This window comes from Galleria mellonella, unplaced genomic scaffold, assembly GCF_026898425.1.
Source record: "Galleria mellonella isolate WM207_F2 unplaced genomic scaffold, CSIRO_AGI_GalMel_v1 utg266, whole genome shotgun sequence".
Classification (NCBI taxonomy): domain Eukaryota; kingdom Metazoa; phylum Arthropoda; class Insecta; order Lepidoptera; family Pyralidae; genus Galleria; species Galleria mellonella.
In genome coordinates, this window is record NW_026442061.1 from 1,076,877 (window position 1) to 1,095,412 (window position 18,536).

The 18,536-nt window shown below is 34.5% G+C and overlaps 1 protein-coding gene across 1 annotated transcript in view; it reads left to right on the forward strand.

Moving 5' to 3' along the window:
- Window positions 1-18,536, forward strand: part of LOC113516240 (chromosome transmission fidelity protein 18 homolog) — a 49,376-nt gene that overhangs the window by 27,204 nt on the left and 3,636 nt on the right. The window contains exon 15 of the mRNA XM_052895209.1: window positions 12,942-12,996. Coding sequence (XP_052751169.1) covers window positions 12,942-12,996 — 55 coding nt within the window. The remainder of the gene's footprint in view (window positions 1-12,941; window positions 12,997-18,536) is intronic.

An 18,536-nucleotide genomic window follows, 5' to 3' on the forward strand; every position in this document is an offset into this window, starting at 1 on the left:
CTAAGAAATGTAGCGATTTTAATAAAAATTCTATGAGACCAATCTGAAAGCAAATACTTTTAGATGAAAAAATATTTTCCAAATAATTTGATAACTGACTGACTTGATGAGATAGGAAACATAAAATGCAACCGAATTGAGAACTTCCTTCTTTATGAGGTCGATTGAAAATGCCTATTTTGAAGACGGTTGTTAAGCTCGCCATAGTCGTTCAACATTTACCATTTTATAAAACAAATGATATCATGAATATTTCTAACACTGTGTTAGACTACAAATAGGCATAGAGTACAAGCCCCCAGGGCGGTGGGCCGTTCGTTTTCCAAATTCAAATAATGGAGTAACGAGCTCGCGGCGAGAGGGCGCCGCCGTCGCGGTGCAATCATACCGCTAATCTGCACCGACACTGCACAAGGGATGTTTTAACTTATGGCATAGACTTTTGTTACCACATCAACGGATTAAAAAGTACGGAGTAAAAAATTGCCTATTGCTCGGGATTTTATTATTTGTGTGAATATTGTTATCGTTTTTGAAGTATCTATGCTAGTTTAACCAATACGTGTATATGTAATGTATGTATGTCGTATTTTATTTATTATTATATGCGAATAGCTAAATTCTTTACACTATCGTTGCCAATTCTGCACCTATATTTTTTTTTTTTGCATATGATATGGTTTCTTTTTGTGTTAGTCCTGTATTAATTTTGTCACATTTGAAATTGCTGTTTTATGGCGAAGTCCTATTTTTATTGCAGTTTTGATATCTGATATCTTGGATCCATTTTAATTAATTTAAAAAAGTGTTCATTCCCATTTTGGTCCTATTTCTATTGTTTGTTTTTATTTTTACAGAACAAAATTAGAAAGAAATTATAATTGATGGTAAAAATTTATATAAAATATAATAATAACTTGAGTTGTTAAGCAGATATCTACTTAGCAACTTACATTAATATTGTGTGTAATGTTATATTATTTATTTATAAATTAAACATGTTACATTATTATCAGCATTTACTAATTACGTGCGAATATTAAATTTTAGTTAACAAGTAATCTAATATTCACTAATATATTTAGTGAGCGCCTAACAATCTCACCGCTAAAATATTTACGTACTTACATGCTGTAATTTTCATTTCACTCCGTATTATCGGGATTACGGTCCCAATTTCCCAACCCCTCTCACTCTATTATTGTAACTAATCTTGTCACTAATCCTACTACGATTACCGAACTGTGTGGTTCCAAATTCAAACAGGCTCAAATAATGCGGTTCCAAATTTAAACACGCGTATAATTTTCAAAATTGGAAGTGCGCGCGCCATATGCGACGCCTGAGGGCGTATTTTTTTTTTGGCGTCGCACAGTCGCACCCGTTCGGAAACGCAGCGAGAGCGGCTAACTAAACGAACGAATGTTATTCACTGCTACTAGGATGAAAGGATAATAAACGTTTTTATTGGCTTTATCCCGTTGTGCCTGAGTCTAAGCCAACAATCCTATTTTAAACATCTTGGCAATGAGCAAAGGAACATTAATAGTTTTAATCGAGAAATTCTTTTTCATTTTTAAAATTGATTAGTATTTATAACTCGAATCACATAATCTCTCTTGAGGCCTACTCGTTTCTTAGAACTAAATGTATACTCTAATGTCTACTATAATGTTCGTATACTAAGTGAAAACAGAAAATATTATCTCTTTTTTTATTCTTAAAAGCGCCCATACCAAAACTTGGCATAGTTTGTATTGCCTGTCAATTTTCGATATTAATAAATGAATATTTAATAAGTAATCATATCAGCCTTTAACTATCCTCTGCTGAACAAAAACCTTCCCTTTGGGGGGTTTTGCCATTAGTTACCACGCTTAGCTGACGGATTGGCAACCGCAGTTAGACTTTGGCGCTACTGCCCATCCCTCGCCCTCTCTTAGCCGCCTTTTACGACACCCACGGGAAAGAAAGAAGTGGTCTATTCTATGCTTGGATCACGCGGACAATTTAATAAGTGCTCTGACATAAATGTATTACGAAAAATTTGGCAACTCATTATAACTTATTTTGTTTTTAAAGTTTCCAAATCATTAGTTGAATAAAATAATATTGTGAGATCGACATTCTTGCAAGTTTGGTATCAGAACACTTTTATTTATATATTTTTAAATACTTATACATTTTATATTTTTTAAATAAATCATTTAGAAAAATTTTAGATAGTTTTTTATTTATATACATTCGTTAGAATACGATTCTAATGCTTTTAAATAAAAAAAATTGTTTTCCATTGTGATTTATCTCTTTAAATATATATATATACAATGTCAAAATATACTAGCTATACACCTTCTAACGTGGCCTCTTTAGGAGATTCTTTAAAAACTCATTTAGTACTTCAATAGACCAGAGTGCGATAGCAGTTTGCGAGATAACGCCAAGCCTCAAAATTCACCCTGAAGTCTCGTTTAAAACGCGAGATGGATTTCTTAAGAGCGTCATGTGCAAAGCGTCTAATCTTCTATTTATGGTCATGTGCAAACATGTGGCATATTGCAAAGCACCCTATCTGATTACCGCAAACAATTCTCAAAGCCGCTCGGCCAAGCTCTGATGGCGCTAGTGCTGCGGGCCAAATCGACCCTTTATACAACGCAGGGTTAATTGCGTTTTGTTTGGCCGTCGGATTCTTTTGTGTTGCGTTTTGATAATGCACTTGTTAATGTGTGTTTAGTTGATGGCCGCCGAATGGAACTGTTTAATCTTTCGCCCACGGTACGAGTAGGTGCCCAAGTGGTGTAAATACTTTTTATAGTTTTGAATGGCAAATAAAAATATAGACAGATAGCTATATGTAAAATTTATTTGCATTAATTACAGCACACAAATAACAGATATAGATATATAGGCAATAAAAAGAAATAAAAGAATAAATATACAAAAAATAAGGAAAATACATAAATACATGAACATGATTTTTCATTTTGTAAGTGTGCATTATAATACGAAATGGTCATAACTCAATACTTTTTTTTATGCAACTTAGAATGGCCAACAAGCTGACGGCCCACCTGATGGAAAGTGGTTACCGTCGCCTATAGACATGAGCAGTACCATGGACATAACAGAGTATACTCTTTTGCTCATGATACCCCCCATGTGTTGCCATTCCTGAGGACAGGTGTTATTCATCTGTACCCTGTAAATTCACTGCCTAATCCCACAGCCATGCAAACACAACTGCTTCACGGTAGAAACATTAGTGGGTAAGATGTGCCCAAGCAAACGACTTTTGTACAAAATCTCCTTCTGGTGGACTTATAAACCTATCTAGTTTTTTATTATACATACAAGGTATCCTAGGATGAAGTTCAGGTGATTGATGTGGTACTAATTATTAAGTATTATTTTAAACTAGCTTTTAGGCTCGTTATTTTTTACGCGTTGATTTCAAAAGTAAGAAAACCAATGAATTAGATCACGTCTAGGTGACATAACAAGATAAATACCAGAGGGCCTACCATGAAATATTTTCCTAAATTTCGGGCACGAACGAAACAGAAATTTGATGTTAAAATTACATAATACACGCCGTTTAAAATTATTAAAAATGTTAAAATATCATTCCTCTGGACTATTAGGATAGGATTTATGATGAACGAAATGTTAAGCTTCATTTACTGGGTTGATTTCGGTACGAACAAAAACATGAAATTAAGCCCGAAAATTCGGAATTTCATTTCATGGTAGACCACCAAATTTTAGGTTACACCTTCAGGAATACAATAGTGACCACAGTACTTTTTGATTCGACTTTCAAAATTTCTAAAACTTATTTTAGCAGTTATTGGTCATCCAGACTGCTTGCTGATGATTAAATTGTCTAGGATATTTAGGTTGTTTGTGGGATTGTGCTTCGTTTGAAGGGTGGATGTGGTAGTTAAATTACAAGATACGCAAGCACAGCATCTTAATTCTCAGGATTGGTAACGAAAGAGAAGTCGTTATGGGTATCACAGTGTATTCTGTGATGCCTATGGCGTTTATTACCACACGGTAGTTACCACACGATAGTTTACCACACTCGAGTCAGATGGATCGTCAGCTGATTGCCATTTCATGTTACTTATGTAAAAATATAAATACATACATACATATATATCTGTCACGCCAGTCTCCCATTAAGGTAGCTAGAAAAAAAATTACAGTAAAAATATATAGTTATATAAAAAATATTTTTTTTGTCATTTGGTTACGGACTCCTAAAATTTATTAGCACAACCACCAAGAACGTCATTTCTAAAAAAAAATACGCTAACACAGTTTCAGTTGCATTTTCATTTTTTATTATCTATTGACGTTGATAGCCGATCGATCATTCGGTTAGCGGGCGTGGGAGTCGATTATTCACAATTTACACTCGAGTTGCAAATCGTTTACTAGAATGTAATTTAAGTGAGAGCATTTTTTTTAATGAGTGATAATGGAATAGTGCCCCCGCTTGCACTTTCGGTATGTGCTGACGGGGCACCAGTGTAGGATGATAAGTGAGGGTGATAACAGGTCAGTTAGATCATTGTGACAAATTCCACAAGAATTAACCAAGATAGTTTCCAGGGGAAACAGCGTGGAGGTCGATCAATAGGGCTATTAGATCCCTATTACTAAAAATCTTTCGCCCCCAAGTGAGAGTATTATATAACTCAAGTATAACTCAAGTTTGTAATAAAAAGGTGATCTTATTAAAGCAACTTCCAACTGGTTAAAGCCAGATGGAGATTCTACAAAACTCGTCTGCTTGCGTACCTCTGTTCCATTCGTGTTTCTGCCTTGAAGTAGTCGTGTTTGCATGACTGTGTTTCGGTTTCATGGCGAGGATATGGCAGTGAAATTTCAGGATATAGAGGCATAACATGTTAGTACTCAAAAATGGTAATGCATGTAGGGCATCTTGGACGACAAATTATATTCTGTTATGTCCATAGCGCTGTTTATGTTTATAAGTGAGGGTTACTACTTTCCATCCAGTGGGCCGTCAGCTTGTTGGTCATTCTAAGTTCCATAAAAAATTAAAACACTTTTGGATACATTTTTTTGTCATTAAATGACACATTTTTGATTAATGAAAAGATAGAATCCTAATGTAATGGCTTTGTTAGATTAGTTTTGGAACAAAAAATAATTATAGTCATAAAAACTTTGCAAAATGTTTACTTATAGTTATTAATTAGGCGTGACTCATAATCATAATAAATTGCGTGCGACAATTATTTTAAAATAATAACATAATAAATAATAATAGAACTAAGATAAGTTCTCGCACGCACCAAATATACATATATTTGGTGCGTCTATATACTAAATTTTATTAGAATTTGTTCAACTATTTAAGCATGATTAAAGGAACATCATCATCATCATCATAACAGCCGTTAATTGTTCACTGCTGAATATAGACATTCTCCATAATGGGTGTTTTGCCAGTAGTTGCCACGCTTGGCAGGCGGCTGAAGTTCCTTAACTGTTTCTTATGATACTCACGGGAAAGGAAGCGGTGGTCCACTCTATACCGGGACTACACGGAGTCTTAATTAAAGGAATAGATATTCAAAATTCCAAATAACTGACAAAACTTTCACATAATATCACTATAATCTATGATACCGGCGTGAATTGAATGTTTGACCTATCTATATCCCAAATATTTAAATTCATTGCTTAAGCTTCGTTGAGTGACAAATATATAAATAGGTGTATGCATTTTGAAATTTGAAATTATTATTGCTAGCAGTAACAATGACTTTACCCGTGAAATACTACATATACAAATAGTTTGTATCTCTACAGAATTTCATTAAAATATGTTTAACTATTTAAACGGGACTTCATAACAAAAATTTTTATTTTTATATATTTTACTGAACTACATGTTATCTTGCGGAAGTCCATATCTCTGGTTATTTAATTAGAATTGTTTTATTTAATCCCTGTACCATTATGTGTGTTGCTAACAGTCGAAGATTGACTATCATTATTACTACCAGAAGTTCCACGCACAACCAGTCTCTGGAATAAACTTCCAGCAGCAGTATTTCCGAACCGATACGACATCATAACCTTCAAGAAAAGAGCATATTTCTTTTTAAAAGGCCGGCAGCACACCTACAATGCCGTTGGTGTTGTGGGTGATCATGGTCGGCGGTAGTCACTATCAGGTGAGCCGCATGCTCGTTTGCCCCCTGTGTTGTAAAAAAACACCTTCTGTATTAACCATAAATCTCCGACTGCCATTTTATCCACGCAAGTTTTGCGACACATGTTGCACCTTGTAGTTTGTTTAGATTTTTATATAATATTAATAGCATTAGTTAAGTACTAAAGCAGCAACATAGATCTTAAGTACACAAAGTAACAATTTTCTATGTTTACGTCTTAAAAGGGGTCCATTTAATACTTAAATAGGTAAATAGATCAAAGCATAAATGTGCTAAAAAACGCATTATATATGCCGAAGGGGACCTTATGAATAGTTTATGGTCTTACACAAGCTACTTTTCCGATTGGCTACTTATTGTCCGTTATATTTGTACTGGGACTAAAATAATAGAAAGCCATTATGTTGTAACAATATCAATAGGACCTCCTGAACAAAGCGAATGCAGCAATCGAGGATAATATATAGTGTCATGTTATATATGGGTTATAATATTGTTTATTGCGCACTGGTTATTTATTAACAGAATGGATGTTACAATAGAGGGGCCATTAGATCATTCAACATGTAATGTTCTAATTAAAATCATGAGCATGATGATGATGATGGTAAGTGGTTATATATATATATATACTGCTAATTTTTTAGAGAGAGAGAGAATATCGTGCTGTGTTAAGCCCGCCAAATGTTATATAGCATTTCACTATCCATTAAAGTTTAAATAAATATATATCATCATAGTCGTAGAATACTGATGGATCTGACAAATATTAAATATATATATCCGTCAGTATTCTACGACTATGACGATATAATTATGTATTTTTCCGTCAACTTACAATCTTGGGGTCCTTAAAAGACGTGTGATAAAGCCAATGATAAAAGTAAATCGATATAGCGGGTTCAAGCGGTGAGTTTTTTTTTTAATAGATTATAATGGAATAGTATACATTGGCGGGGTACCAGTGAGATGAAAAGGTAAATCAGTTAGCCCATAGTGATCCATACATTAGGAATTCAGCACGACAGTTTCCAGAGAGAACCACGTGGAAGTCCTCCTAAGAGAGTATATTGCTAGCAACGGGACTGATAGTCCGCATTACTAACAATCCCTTTCCCCCAAGCAATGAGTTAGGTTTACTTAGCTCATAAATTGATCTTGTGAAGTATAGATATGTATATCGAAAAACTATAAGTACCTTACCTACAGTTTTACGATCAAATTTTGCGAGTTTCATACAATTTAGAGCTACCAACATGGTAGTATTTTATACAAACGTTATCACAACTTCGTCTATATGTTATGTTCATTTCTTAGCTCGAGGACTAGGCGATTTATGTAATTGTCTCATACTTATATGTTAATTGAACGGGATAAAAAAGAGCCTATGTCCATTTCCATCCCATACAATACGTGTTTACCAAATTTCATAACGATTGATTAAGCAGTTAATGCACCAAGCGGTAATAAACAAACACTTTCACATTTATAATATTAGTAATTATTGTTGTCATGCAGTACTCCCATAATGGAGACGAATTCGACCTTTATTCTTTAAAGTCATCAAATAATATAGGCCGTATGCGACTTTTAAAAACAATGAGGATTCTTAACGATTTCCTTGTCAATTCTGACCGATTTCCATAATTCTTTTTGTTTTGGATATAGTTTTTGACTTGTCAGTTCCATTTTAATTTTGAGACAAATGATGCCATTTTTGCAGAGCAATAAACTGCTTGTTGCGAAGCATAATTTGTATGTAATATGTAAATATGCAATATTTATAATATAGTAGGTAGGTCACCTAGGAAATAAGGCAAAGGGTACTTACGATCTGTCTCATCATTTATTGTGGTTGCTTTTCTGTGGAGCTGTACATCTTTGTAAACTATGTACTAGGAGCGGTCAATAAGATTTATTAAATAAATATATACTTATATCCTTGCCGATATTAGTAACATCAAAAATAAATACAAGTTGTAACTTATCGTACAGCCGTAAACACAAACTCGGGTGCTTCCAAGTATTGTATTTACGATCGGGAACAAATAACCGGGCGGCGGGCCGGATCGAAACAATGAAAAATGACCGGCGGAAAATTGCGCGGATTCAGGCACAATCCGCCACGACGCGACCTGTGCTGGCCTGCTTAAGAAAACCACTGGGACGGACTAGGGGTGATTATTATTTTTTTTTACAAAAACAATTTTTATAATCTTTGTTTTCATTGGATGTCATTTACGATAAATTAAAAATTGATATCGCTGACATACATATAAAAATGCAGTAGAAAATGATTCGTTGCTCTGTTGTCTGTGTGGTATCTTAGGTGTCTTCTAAATTTGTATTACTAATTTGCATTCAAAGAATACCAAATGTTAATATGTGTTAAATAGCGATGAATCTATAATTTCTTTACTATATAAGCTTTTACTATTACCCAACAGTGGGAATTTAATTAAAACGTCGTATTAAGTCGTAAGCTTTGTTGTTTCAATTAAATATGATAGTACGTAACACCCTTTTAAGTACTGATTGCAACACCATATTGTCAAAACATATTGTTTCAGTACATTAAATTTCCTCCAAGCACTCCGCACCTGTGCGCCGCCACGTCGCCCGCGGCGGCCCTGTCTCGTCGCGCACTCTATTTTCCTATTTGCGCGGCAGATTGGCTCTGATTGTATTGTTTGCGGGGCGGGGCGAATTGATACCTACCCCGCCGACGCCACCGGTACGCCCCTGGTGCACCCGCGCGGAAAAACGCTATCAACCAATGTGTGGTCGGTTTACGATAAATATTTGAACAGTTCGATATTTGAAATTGTTTTCAAGACGGTTTTTTGTGGTTACTCTCCGTGGTGAACTCGTTCATTATATGTTTAAGAGATGTGTTTTATTCTCATTAGTATTTCATGTTATTATTGAGAATGTTTACTCCAATTATAATTACGGTTGTCAATATGATTTATTGATCATATTCTGATATAAAATTTACGTTTAAAATCAACGCTACAATATGAAACTAATATATTAAATGAAAATATATTCCTATATACATAATAGTAAATGTTACAAGAAAAATGAGTTAATAAGCAAATGGTTACGTTTACATATTATGTAAACAAAGAATATAAACACGTATAATATATAAATAGTACAATACAGATTAAATATTAATTCGTACTTTTATTAAATAGATGGTCATTCGATTCGAACTATAGTCGACGATTCCCACTTTTAACAATTGGTCTGCCATTTTAGATTATTTAAACAAGGATAAAATTATTGCCCTTACGAGTATAAATCTAAATATCTAATTATTACAGCAACAACAAATAATAACATAACAACAGTTTTATGACAAATAACATACTTAACATCCAATAACTAAAGAATACAATACGAGAAAATACAGTAACACGGAACAATCTGTCGAGTTATCTCTCGTACCGATTGACAATATACCCAATATAGCGTGGCGCGGGCAAATCTTTACGGGGCCGTAACGCGTCAACCCGACGATAACTTTTATGAGTGCGAAATTGTGTTTATGCGGGTGTGTGTTGCGATTTACCGCCACCGCGCCATCCACCGCCACCGCCACCGCCACCGCTCGTGCTATAGCGTAATCGGAAATATTGCGGCGGAACGAAGTTATGGCGCGGCGCAAGTTGTAAGAGCTCGGCGAGTTTGAATTTTGTTTTGTTGTACGTGAAAAATTTGAGGTAGAGACTGCGTTGTAGAAAAAAAGTACGTTATATAGAGCAATAACGGTGGTCACATGTTTCTAATAATATAAAATTAATGATTTTCTAAAATCTAATTAAACACTAAGAAACATTGATTATAATTGTAGGTCTCAGTTCACTACATTTAGTAAAAATGTTTTTAATTTAGGGTAAAAACATGACGTATTAAAATAGCGTTATTTAGGTCAGTTGATATACTTAATTGCATTTTGTAATTTTTTAATACACTTTATTCGTGAATTTTAGGGAAATCACGAATAAACTGTAAATTTAAAGTCTAAATTTAAATAAAATATAGCCCAAATCGTAGATAATACAATTGTTTTAATCCACTTACGGCTGTAATTAAATGTTTGTGTTTACATATTAATAGATAGATTAAATATGGCGGGAGGAGTTAACAAAAAACAAGATTATAAAACAGTGGTTATCATAATCATTATCATCATATTAGCCGTCTGCCCATTTGTCCACTGTTGAACATAGGCTTCCCGTATAGACTGTCATAAGAAACGGGGCTGTTCCTTATGGCAGTTTCTATTGGGAGGATATCGCAAGTATTTGCCACGCTTGGCAGGCGGATTGGCAACCGCAGTTTGGTTTTAGTGATGTTTTAAAAGGGACGCTGCTGCCAATGCCTCGACCATTTAGTTCACGTACGCCTCTTACGACACTCACAGGAAAGGACAGGACGGCCCATTATATGCCAGAAGCATACGACAAGAAGTTACAAGTTATTAGTTAGATAGATAGATCGTTTATTACTTGCACCAGGTTCTCGTTTCAGCGTCTCGCGACTCGTATTACTGTGGATCCCATTTCACCCGTGTCGCCTCTAACAAACTAGTAATTGGTTTGCTATCGCCCACTCTACTCAAAAAAATCATATCGTTTGCCTATCTCCTTACTTTCTTTATTTTGTTCTCTTTTACACCTTTTCCTTTTGTGTTATTCTCCTTTACCTGTGGTACTTTATTTGAAACTAGTTGATAGTTTGCAGTACATTATCTCACTCGTGCTTATATTAAGATGCGTGTGTGCTTTTTTATGCTTTATATATATATATATATATATATATATATATATATATATATATATATATATATATATATATATATTTTTTTTTTTTTTTTTTGGCAAACAAGCTGACGGCCCACCTGATGGAAAGTGGTAACCGTCGCCTATAGACATGAGCAGTACCATGGACATAACATATACGTTTTCGCCCATGATACCCCTCATGCGTTGCCATTCCTGAGGACTCAGGTATTATTCTTCTGCACCCTGTAAATTCACGCCATATTCTACCCTTCAAACCGAAACACAGCCACGCAAACACAACTGCTACACAGTTGAAACACGAATGGGACAGAGATACCCAAGCAATCGACTTTTGTACAATTTTTGTATTCCTACATCATGCAAAAACTAATGGTCTAATTTGGATGCAATTTCACAATTTCTATTCGCCACGTAGAAGTGATCTAATTCGTTAGTTTTCCTATTTCTGTAATCCAGTAGCAGTTGGAAGTAGCGGGGAAAATTATAGTGACTAAAACTCATATCTACAGCTGTAAATTTTTTTTACTGATTGATCTCATAGCAAATATGCTAAGACTGTATTATTAATTATACAGGGTGTAATGAAAATTATTAGCGTCATTTTGAGGAGTTATTCTTATAGTGAAATTGAACATATACCAAAGAAACGAGGGTTGAAAAATGACAAAAAATTTACAGTTTTCCATTTTTTTTTATACAACTTAGAATGGTAAACAAGCTGACGGTCCACCTGAAGGAAAGGTATATTAACATATATAAGTATAACAACATAAGTAACAGTACTTCCTACTTCTGACACGATGCATCTAGGTTTCAATTTAGTATTAGAGGCTTACGTCGTTTTTAAACTCGTACTTTTTTAAAAAAAATATCCATCTTCATTGATTGAAAATCTTCAATGTTGACTTCGATTTCACACCTGTACAACATTAAGAAATATGTTAAATAAAATGAAAGTATTTTTTAACCAAGTAAAATTTTATAATTAGATTTTTAACATTTAATTAGCGTTTTTGAATAGTCATTTTTATGAATATACCGCCCAGTTCACGAGTATGACGGATTAACAAGATATCGTTGTGTACAACCGTATCATAGGGAGTCCAACAATCCGCCCGTTAAACTAAGCTCAGAATGTAACGCCGTGTCGAGTAACACTCGTGTTGGCTCCATAACGAGGTATCGCCGCCACATTCGTCGCTAACGAGGTCTGCTTTGCTTCGCTCTAGGCACACCTTACTAATTGGACAGTAAAAACGTCTATGGGTTTCCATCTTCACTTGTTATGACTACGCCAACAGTGACTTATATATCAACTAGCTGACCTTGTTTTACTTTTAACTATTTCGTAAGTACACATTTTAAGGCTCAAGTCAGAGTCGCGCTCACTTCACAACGGCTCGTGATTAAGTATCACGAATTGATCCCGAAAGTAGTCGAGGTTTCTCAATCTAATTACACGTAAGTTAAACTGGTAGTTATTACATTAAAATATGACCTTGTTTAGACCTCCACCGTCACCTACTGATTTTATTTTTTTCCTATTCCAGAAACAAACTATCCGATCTCTCGAGTAGGAGCAAACAATACATGAAATTTTATTCAAAACATGAGTAATTTCGGAGATTAATGTGAATGAATGTTGCCACTCATTTATTTATTTCAGGTTTCTATTTATTTATATGTTGCCAAACATTACTCGATTTTAATGCAAATATACTTATGCAATATATATATATATATATATTTTCTATCGATGTTGTATTTTGTCCAAATTTGACACACCTCACTAAGCGTATAGTAAAAACGTCTATGGGTATGCATATTTGCCATTTACTTGTTACATTGTTTGCAAAAATGTTTGTATTAATAACAAGTATTAAATAAATGTCTTTTTCATTTGTTTTAGGTTCATAAAGACTTCTTCGGACGCATAGTACCTATTTCACAAGTTCAACGAAGTGGTAAGTTAATATATTATTACACTATACATAAAATGAAAAGCTTTAATCATGACAGAATTAATATAGCATTGACAAAGGAAAACAAGTAATTGCAAAAATAACTCAAAATCGATTCTAAATTGATAAAAATATTCTATAACACCCATACATACATGCTCGCACACTCACACGGTCACACACACACACGTATTTACACACGCGCACAAACATACACACACGCACGCACACACGCACGCACACACGTACGCACGCACGCACGCACGCACGCACGCACGCACGCACACACACACGCACGCACGCACGCACACATGCACTCACAAGAATATCTGTATGTTACAGACGAATTGAGAAGCTCCTCCTTTCGCTAAATATACGGCCAACCATTGTAACTGGCAAACTTACAATAGAATATGGCCCGCTATTATCACATGACGTTAATCACACGTCGAGTTACAGCCAAGCCTATTATTTTCAATTACCCGCGCACCCGAAAGGGTTGTTAATATTCATTTAGCCGACACCCGCCCGGGAATCGAACACCTGATCTCGCCCACCACCCCGCAAGATAATCGCTCCGCCTAACTGATTGTCTACCATTTTGATATTAATCGCGTATAATTTGGTCGCGCGGATGAGAAATTTTAATAGGCGCCGTCTAATTATGTTCTACTTAAGACTAATATTTTAGTACTAGTAACTCATGACGGGTTCGCCCGTGAAACTATAGGCAATAAAATAAGTGACAAGTACAAAAAATGCCATTTAACATTTTGTTTTACAAAAACATAGACTTCATATCAAAAATAAGGCCACCAGTATTGTAATTTTTCGTTGAAAAAATAATAATAAAAATCGGTTTGAAATCATGTAAGGTTCGAATTTAGATATAAAATTAGCATAGGAGATAGAACAATTAAAGCATAATAAAATTAATTAATACATTATTTCGCCTATTTGAAGTAACAAAGTAAAAAAATGTAAAATTATTTTTTAATTAGTGCTTTAATTGGAGTGTAATGTGATAATGAAATACTTGAAGGAACATTTATATTTCCTTATATATTCTTTATTACACATGTAAATAACTTAGATAAAAAAAAATTGTGAGCAAGGGTGTACTTACGAATATATCTGAAAGAGATCTCTTTCAGTCAACCCAATACAGTTAAAAAGTATGTCGTTAGCGAACAGCTAAAGTGCACGAGTGCTGTACGAACAACTTCAATACTAATCAATATTTAACCTAGAAATAAAGAGTTATATCGAATATTAATATGTATTATAATATTAAATAAATACATAAATATAATACCTGCCTACTTGTATAATAAATGTTAAAATAAATATATGTACTACCTACATTAGAAACATTTACTGTGATTTTTTTTAATGGATGATAATCGAATGGTAACCCCACCCGCGCTAACGGTATACACTAGCGGGGCACCAGTGAGGAATGATAGGTGAGGATAAAGCAGGTCAGTAAGCCCATCGTGACGAATTCAATTATAAATCAATCACGATGGCTTCCAGGGGAATCGCGTAGAGGTCGACCTGATAGGGTATATTGCTAGCAATGGGGCTACGAAACCCCATTATTAACAATCCCTTCTCCCCCCTTTACTGTGATTTATGATCTTTGTGTAGGATATGGCAGTGTAATTATAGTACAAGGAGGCCTAACATCTTTATTGTCAAGAATGGCAACGCATGGTACCACCAGCCGTCACTGTAAATTCTGTAATGTCAATAGGCGTTCATGTCTATAGGCGACGGTTACCATTTACCATCAGTTGGGCTGTCAGCCTATTTGCCATTTCAAATAACATTAGCTATTGAACAATATTTTTTATATCTTTAATTCTCTTCTTTTGATGCTTAATGAATCAGACTAATAAAACTAGGTCATAATGCCCTTAATTTTTTTTTTGTTATTTAATTTTCAACATTATACAATACAGTCTACAATAGTATACCTCCTTGAAGCGAATCGGCTCTCCTCCCATCGTCCGCCCCCCCACCCCCTCCCCTACTTCGCAATTCTCGTTAAGGTGACTGTTTAATAATCTCAACGCGATTTGTAATGGGATTGAGTGGAAATTCGCTCGACGTCTGAATCCATATTGTTACTACGCAGTACAGTCGGACATGCAATATTTTAGCAATATGTGTGTTAAGTTTATATAAAAAAATGAAGTTAACGTATTTACAGTAAATTTATTTTTTGATTTCATGCTAATTGTACATTTTGTACCATAAAAAATACCGACTAAACGTGGTAAAACTTGTTATTTTAATTTTAAAATTAAATGATTGGATTGATTTTGATAAAATTTCTATTGGACCAATCAGAAAGTATATTCTTTTAAATAAAAAAAACCACTATTTGAGAACCTACTCCTTTTTTGGAGTCGGTTGAAAATTCATACAAATGGATATTGTTCCACAAAAGAAAACAGCTATTTTAATGAACAACGAGATGTTGATGGTGATTATATTTATAATACTTTATAATGCAAAATGAAATTTAAAAAAATACTGTTTTAAACAATTTTTATATTAACGTTTCCATTCAATTACAAATATTCGTAGCATGGCATGCGTAGCTGGTCTACAGTTACGGTCTACGAGCAAACGTAGCTAGTCTTACGTAGAGCCGCTACGTAAGTCTACGAATATTTACGCGTAAACCACTATACGTTTTCTTTTATTTTAATCTCGCACTTATTTAAATTCCTCGTATTTGTATAATAAGAAGTGGTATATTAGGAAAGCATAACCTTAATTTTGTTATAAGATGGAAGTGTTAACTGTATATTAACAAATATAGTGAGCATGTAGGTATGATTACAAATAATGGTGATAATGATGCGTTGTAATTAATAATTTTTATTTTTTATATTAAAACGCATACTACGTCATAGTCGTAGAATACTGACGGATCTGACAAATATTACATAAAAAGATCCGTCAGTATTCTTCGACTATGACGACTACATAATAAAATTTTGTTGGGGGGGGGGGGGGCTAAGTAATTGTTAGTGATAAGGTTTAACGGCCTCGTTGGTAATAATCGAGCCAATAGTTTTGTAAAAATGAAAGAATACCAATATACCAATAAAAAATATTACCATTACCAGAGCACCTCTGTTCCATTCGTGTTTTTACCGTGAAGCAGTTGTGTTTGCATGGCTGTGTTTCGGTTTGAAGGGTGGGATATGGCAGTGAATTTACAGGGTACAGAGGAATAACACCTGAATTCTCAGGAATGGCAACACATGGACGTTATCATGGGCGAAACAGTATACTCTGTTATGTCCACGGTACTGCTCATGTCTATAGGCGACGGTTACCACTTTCCATCAGGTAGACCGTCAGCTTGTTTGCCATTCTAAGTTGCATAAAAAAAAAAGTATAAAAAAAAAACAAATTACAAAAGAGTTTGTAACACTGAGTATTTTAACGAGGTTATAGTTCGAACTTGTTTCAAATGTCAAATAATAAATAAAATAAATAAATGATCTTAAAACTATGTCTCATTGTACAGACAGCAGCCGAAGTTGTAATGAGGGCCCGTTGTTTAAACTAATTGTTGGAGCGCTGCCGGCGGCTCCCCGAAATTGGTTTTGCTGTTTGATTTCTCGGCGATTGTTAATATTCTCATTGTAGTACGAATCCATTCGGATTATCACGATTATTGTTCATTAGTTGTAGCCCATTCCTCTATTAATACAGATATTTGCGAGATGAGATAGATTTCGGGTTTATGTATGTACGAAATTTGGTTATTATATTAATTTCGTATTGGAATATTTCTGATGAGAGCTAACAATTGATTTTGTTTTGTATGTATTTCCCCATTTTGGGTTAAATTGAGAATCTTTGGCAGAAAGAATAAAATATTTGTAATCCCATATTGTGTTAGCCTTTTCAATTTTTTATACCAAAATGGCAAAAATTAGACCAATCGATTAGATATAATTTTCATTTCCAGTATGAGTCTCTTATACATGACGCTGGTAGAAATTGTCGTAAAAATAGCGACGAATTGGCATTGATGAAAAAAAAAGTAAAACCACTGTCATATCTCCAAATAATATAGAATCAAGTAGATGCCCTCCCCTGTCTGTTTCTTTCCTTACTTTTTTCCATGCAACACATTTTGATACGGGGTTTCACTGTTACTTTGATATTTTTTACAAAAGGTTTTTATGAAATTATCGTAATTAACCTTAAAAATTTTAAAGTAAGTCTAAATAAATGGATGGGCTGAATTATGTTCCAATAAGGTACAATAGTGTTCCCCGTCTGGTACCGGCATAGAATGGGTCACCTCTTGCTTTACCGTAGGTGTCGTAAGCAGCGACTAAGAGAACTTATTGGTAGAGGGCAAGCAGCAGTGTCCTTTTTTTAACATCACCAAACCCTAACTGCGGTTGCTAATTCACCTGCTAAGCGTGACAACTACAAGCAAAACCCTCCTTTTGGAGGAGGCCTATGTTTAATATGGAAATAATATGGAAAATATGGACAGTTAACGGTAAATGTAGTATGCTAATGTTTTTTTATAAGTAAATAAAGTCAATGTTTTATACCGATATAGCAATAATCTGCGGCTTCGCCTGCGTGAATTAATATATAAAATATTCTACGTTACATTAGGATATAGCCTATCTGTATAGCAAATTTTAATTTAAATTAGTTTAGTAATTTTTGCGTGAAAGAGTAACAAATATTTATCGTATATATAACATTCTCAAAAAAGCTTTCACATTTATTGTAATAGTAGGGTTGCATGCAAAGTCGGGGCATGTTGCTAGTTTATAATCAGTAACGCTGGTCTCCGCTCATCACATAATTCTAAACATATATCTATTGTAAATCTGTATGTACAAAATATAAGTCGTTCCAGCCATTAATATGTCGTTTACATACCGGGGTACGGGGGCCGGGGCGCGGCGGGTAGGCGGCACAATACAGTACAATTAACTACAGCAAACAGCGACCCTCGCCCCCCGTACCAACGTTTTGTAATTACGGTACACACTTGTGCGAAAGCTGATTACGTAGTCTATGTAGCTAACAATTATATTTAACCTTCTATATAAAAGACTAGGTTATACCCGTGACTTACGTCGCGGGCTATGTTCATTGACCGCGACAAGTGGTTTGTTCTTCATCTTATGTAGTACCAATATATCAAATTTCATAGCGATTGGTTAAGTTGTTAAAGCGCTAAGAGATAACAAACAAACAAACTCACTTTCACGTTATTATAAATGTAAAAGTGAGTTTAACTAGCTTTTTGGTCGTTGCTTCGTACGCGTGGATTGGAGAATTACAAAACCAATTAAATCTACCACTTCTGAATGGCGTGTCAATATGAAACATACACCAAATTTTAAGATAAACCTTCAGGAATACAATTGTGAAAACAGTATCCAATTTGGTGCAGTAGTTTTAGCATGAAGGCAGAATAAATATACCAAAAGACAGACAAAATTTCTAAAAATATTGTTATGGTATTTATTCGTTTTATA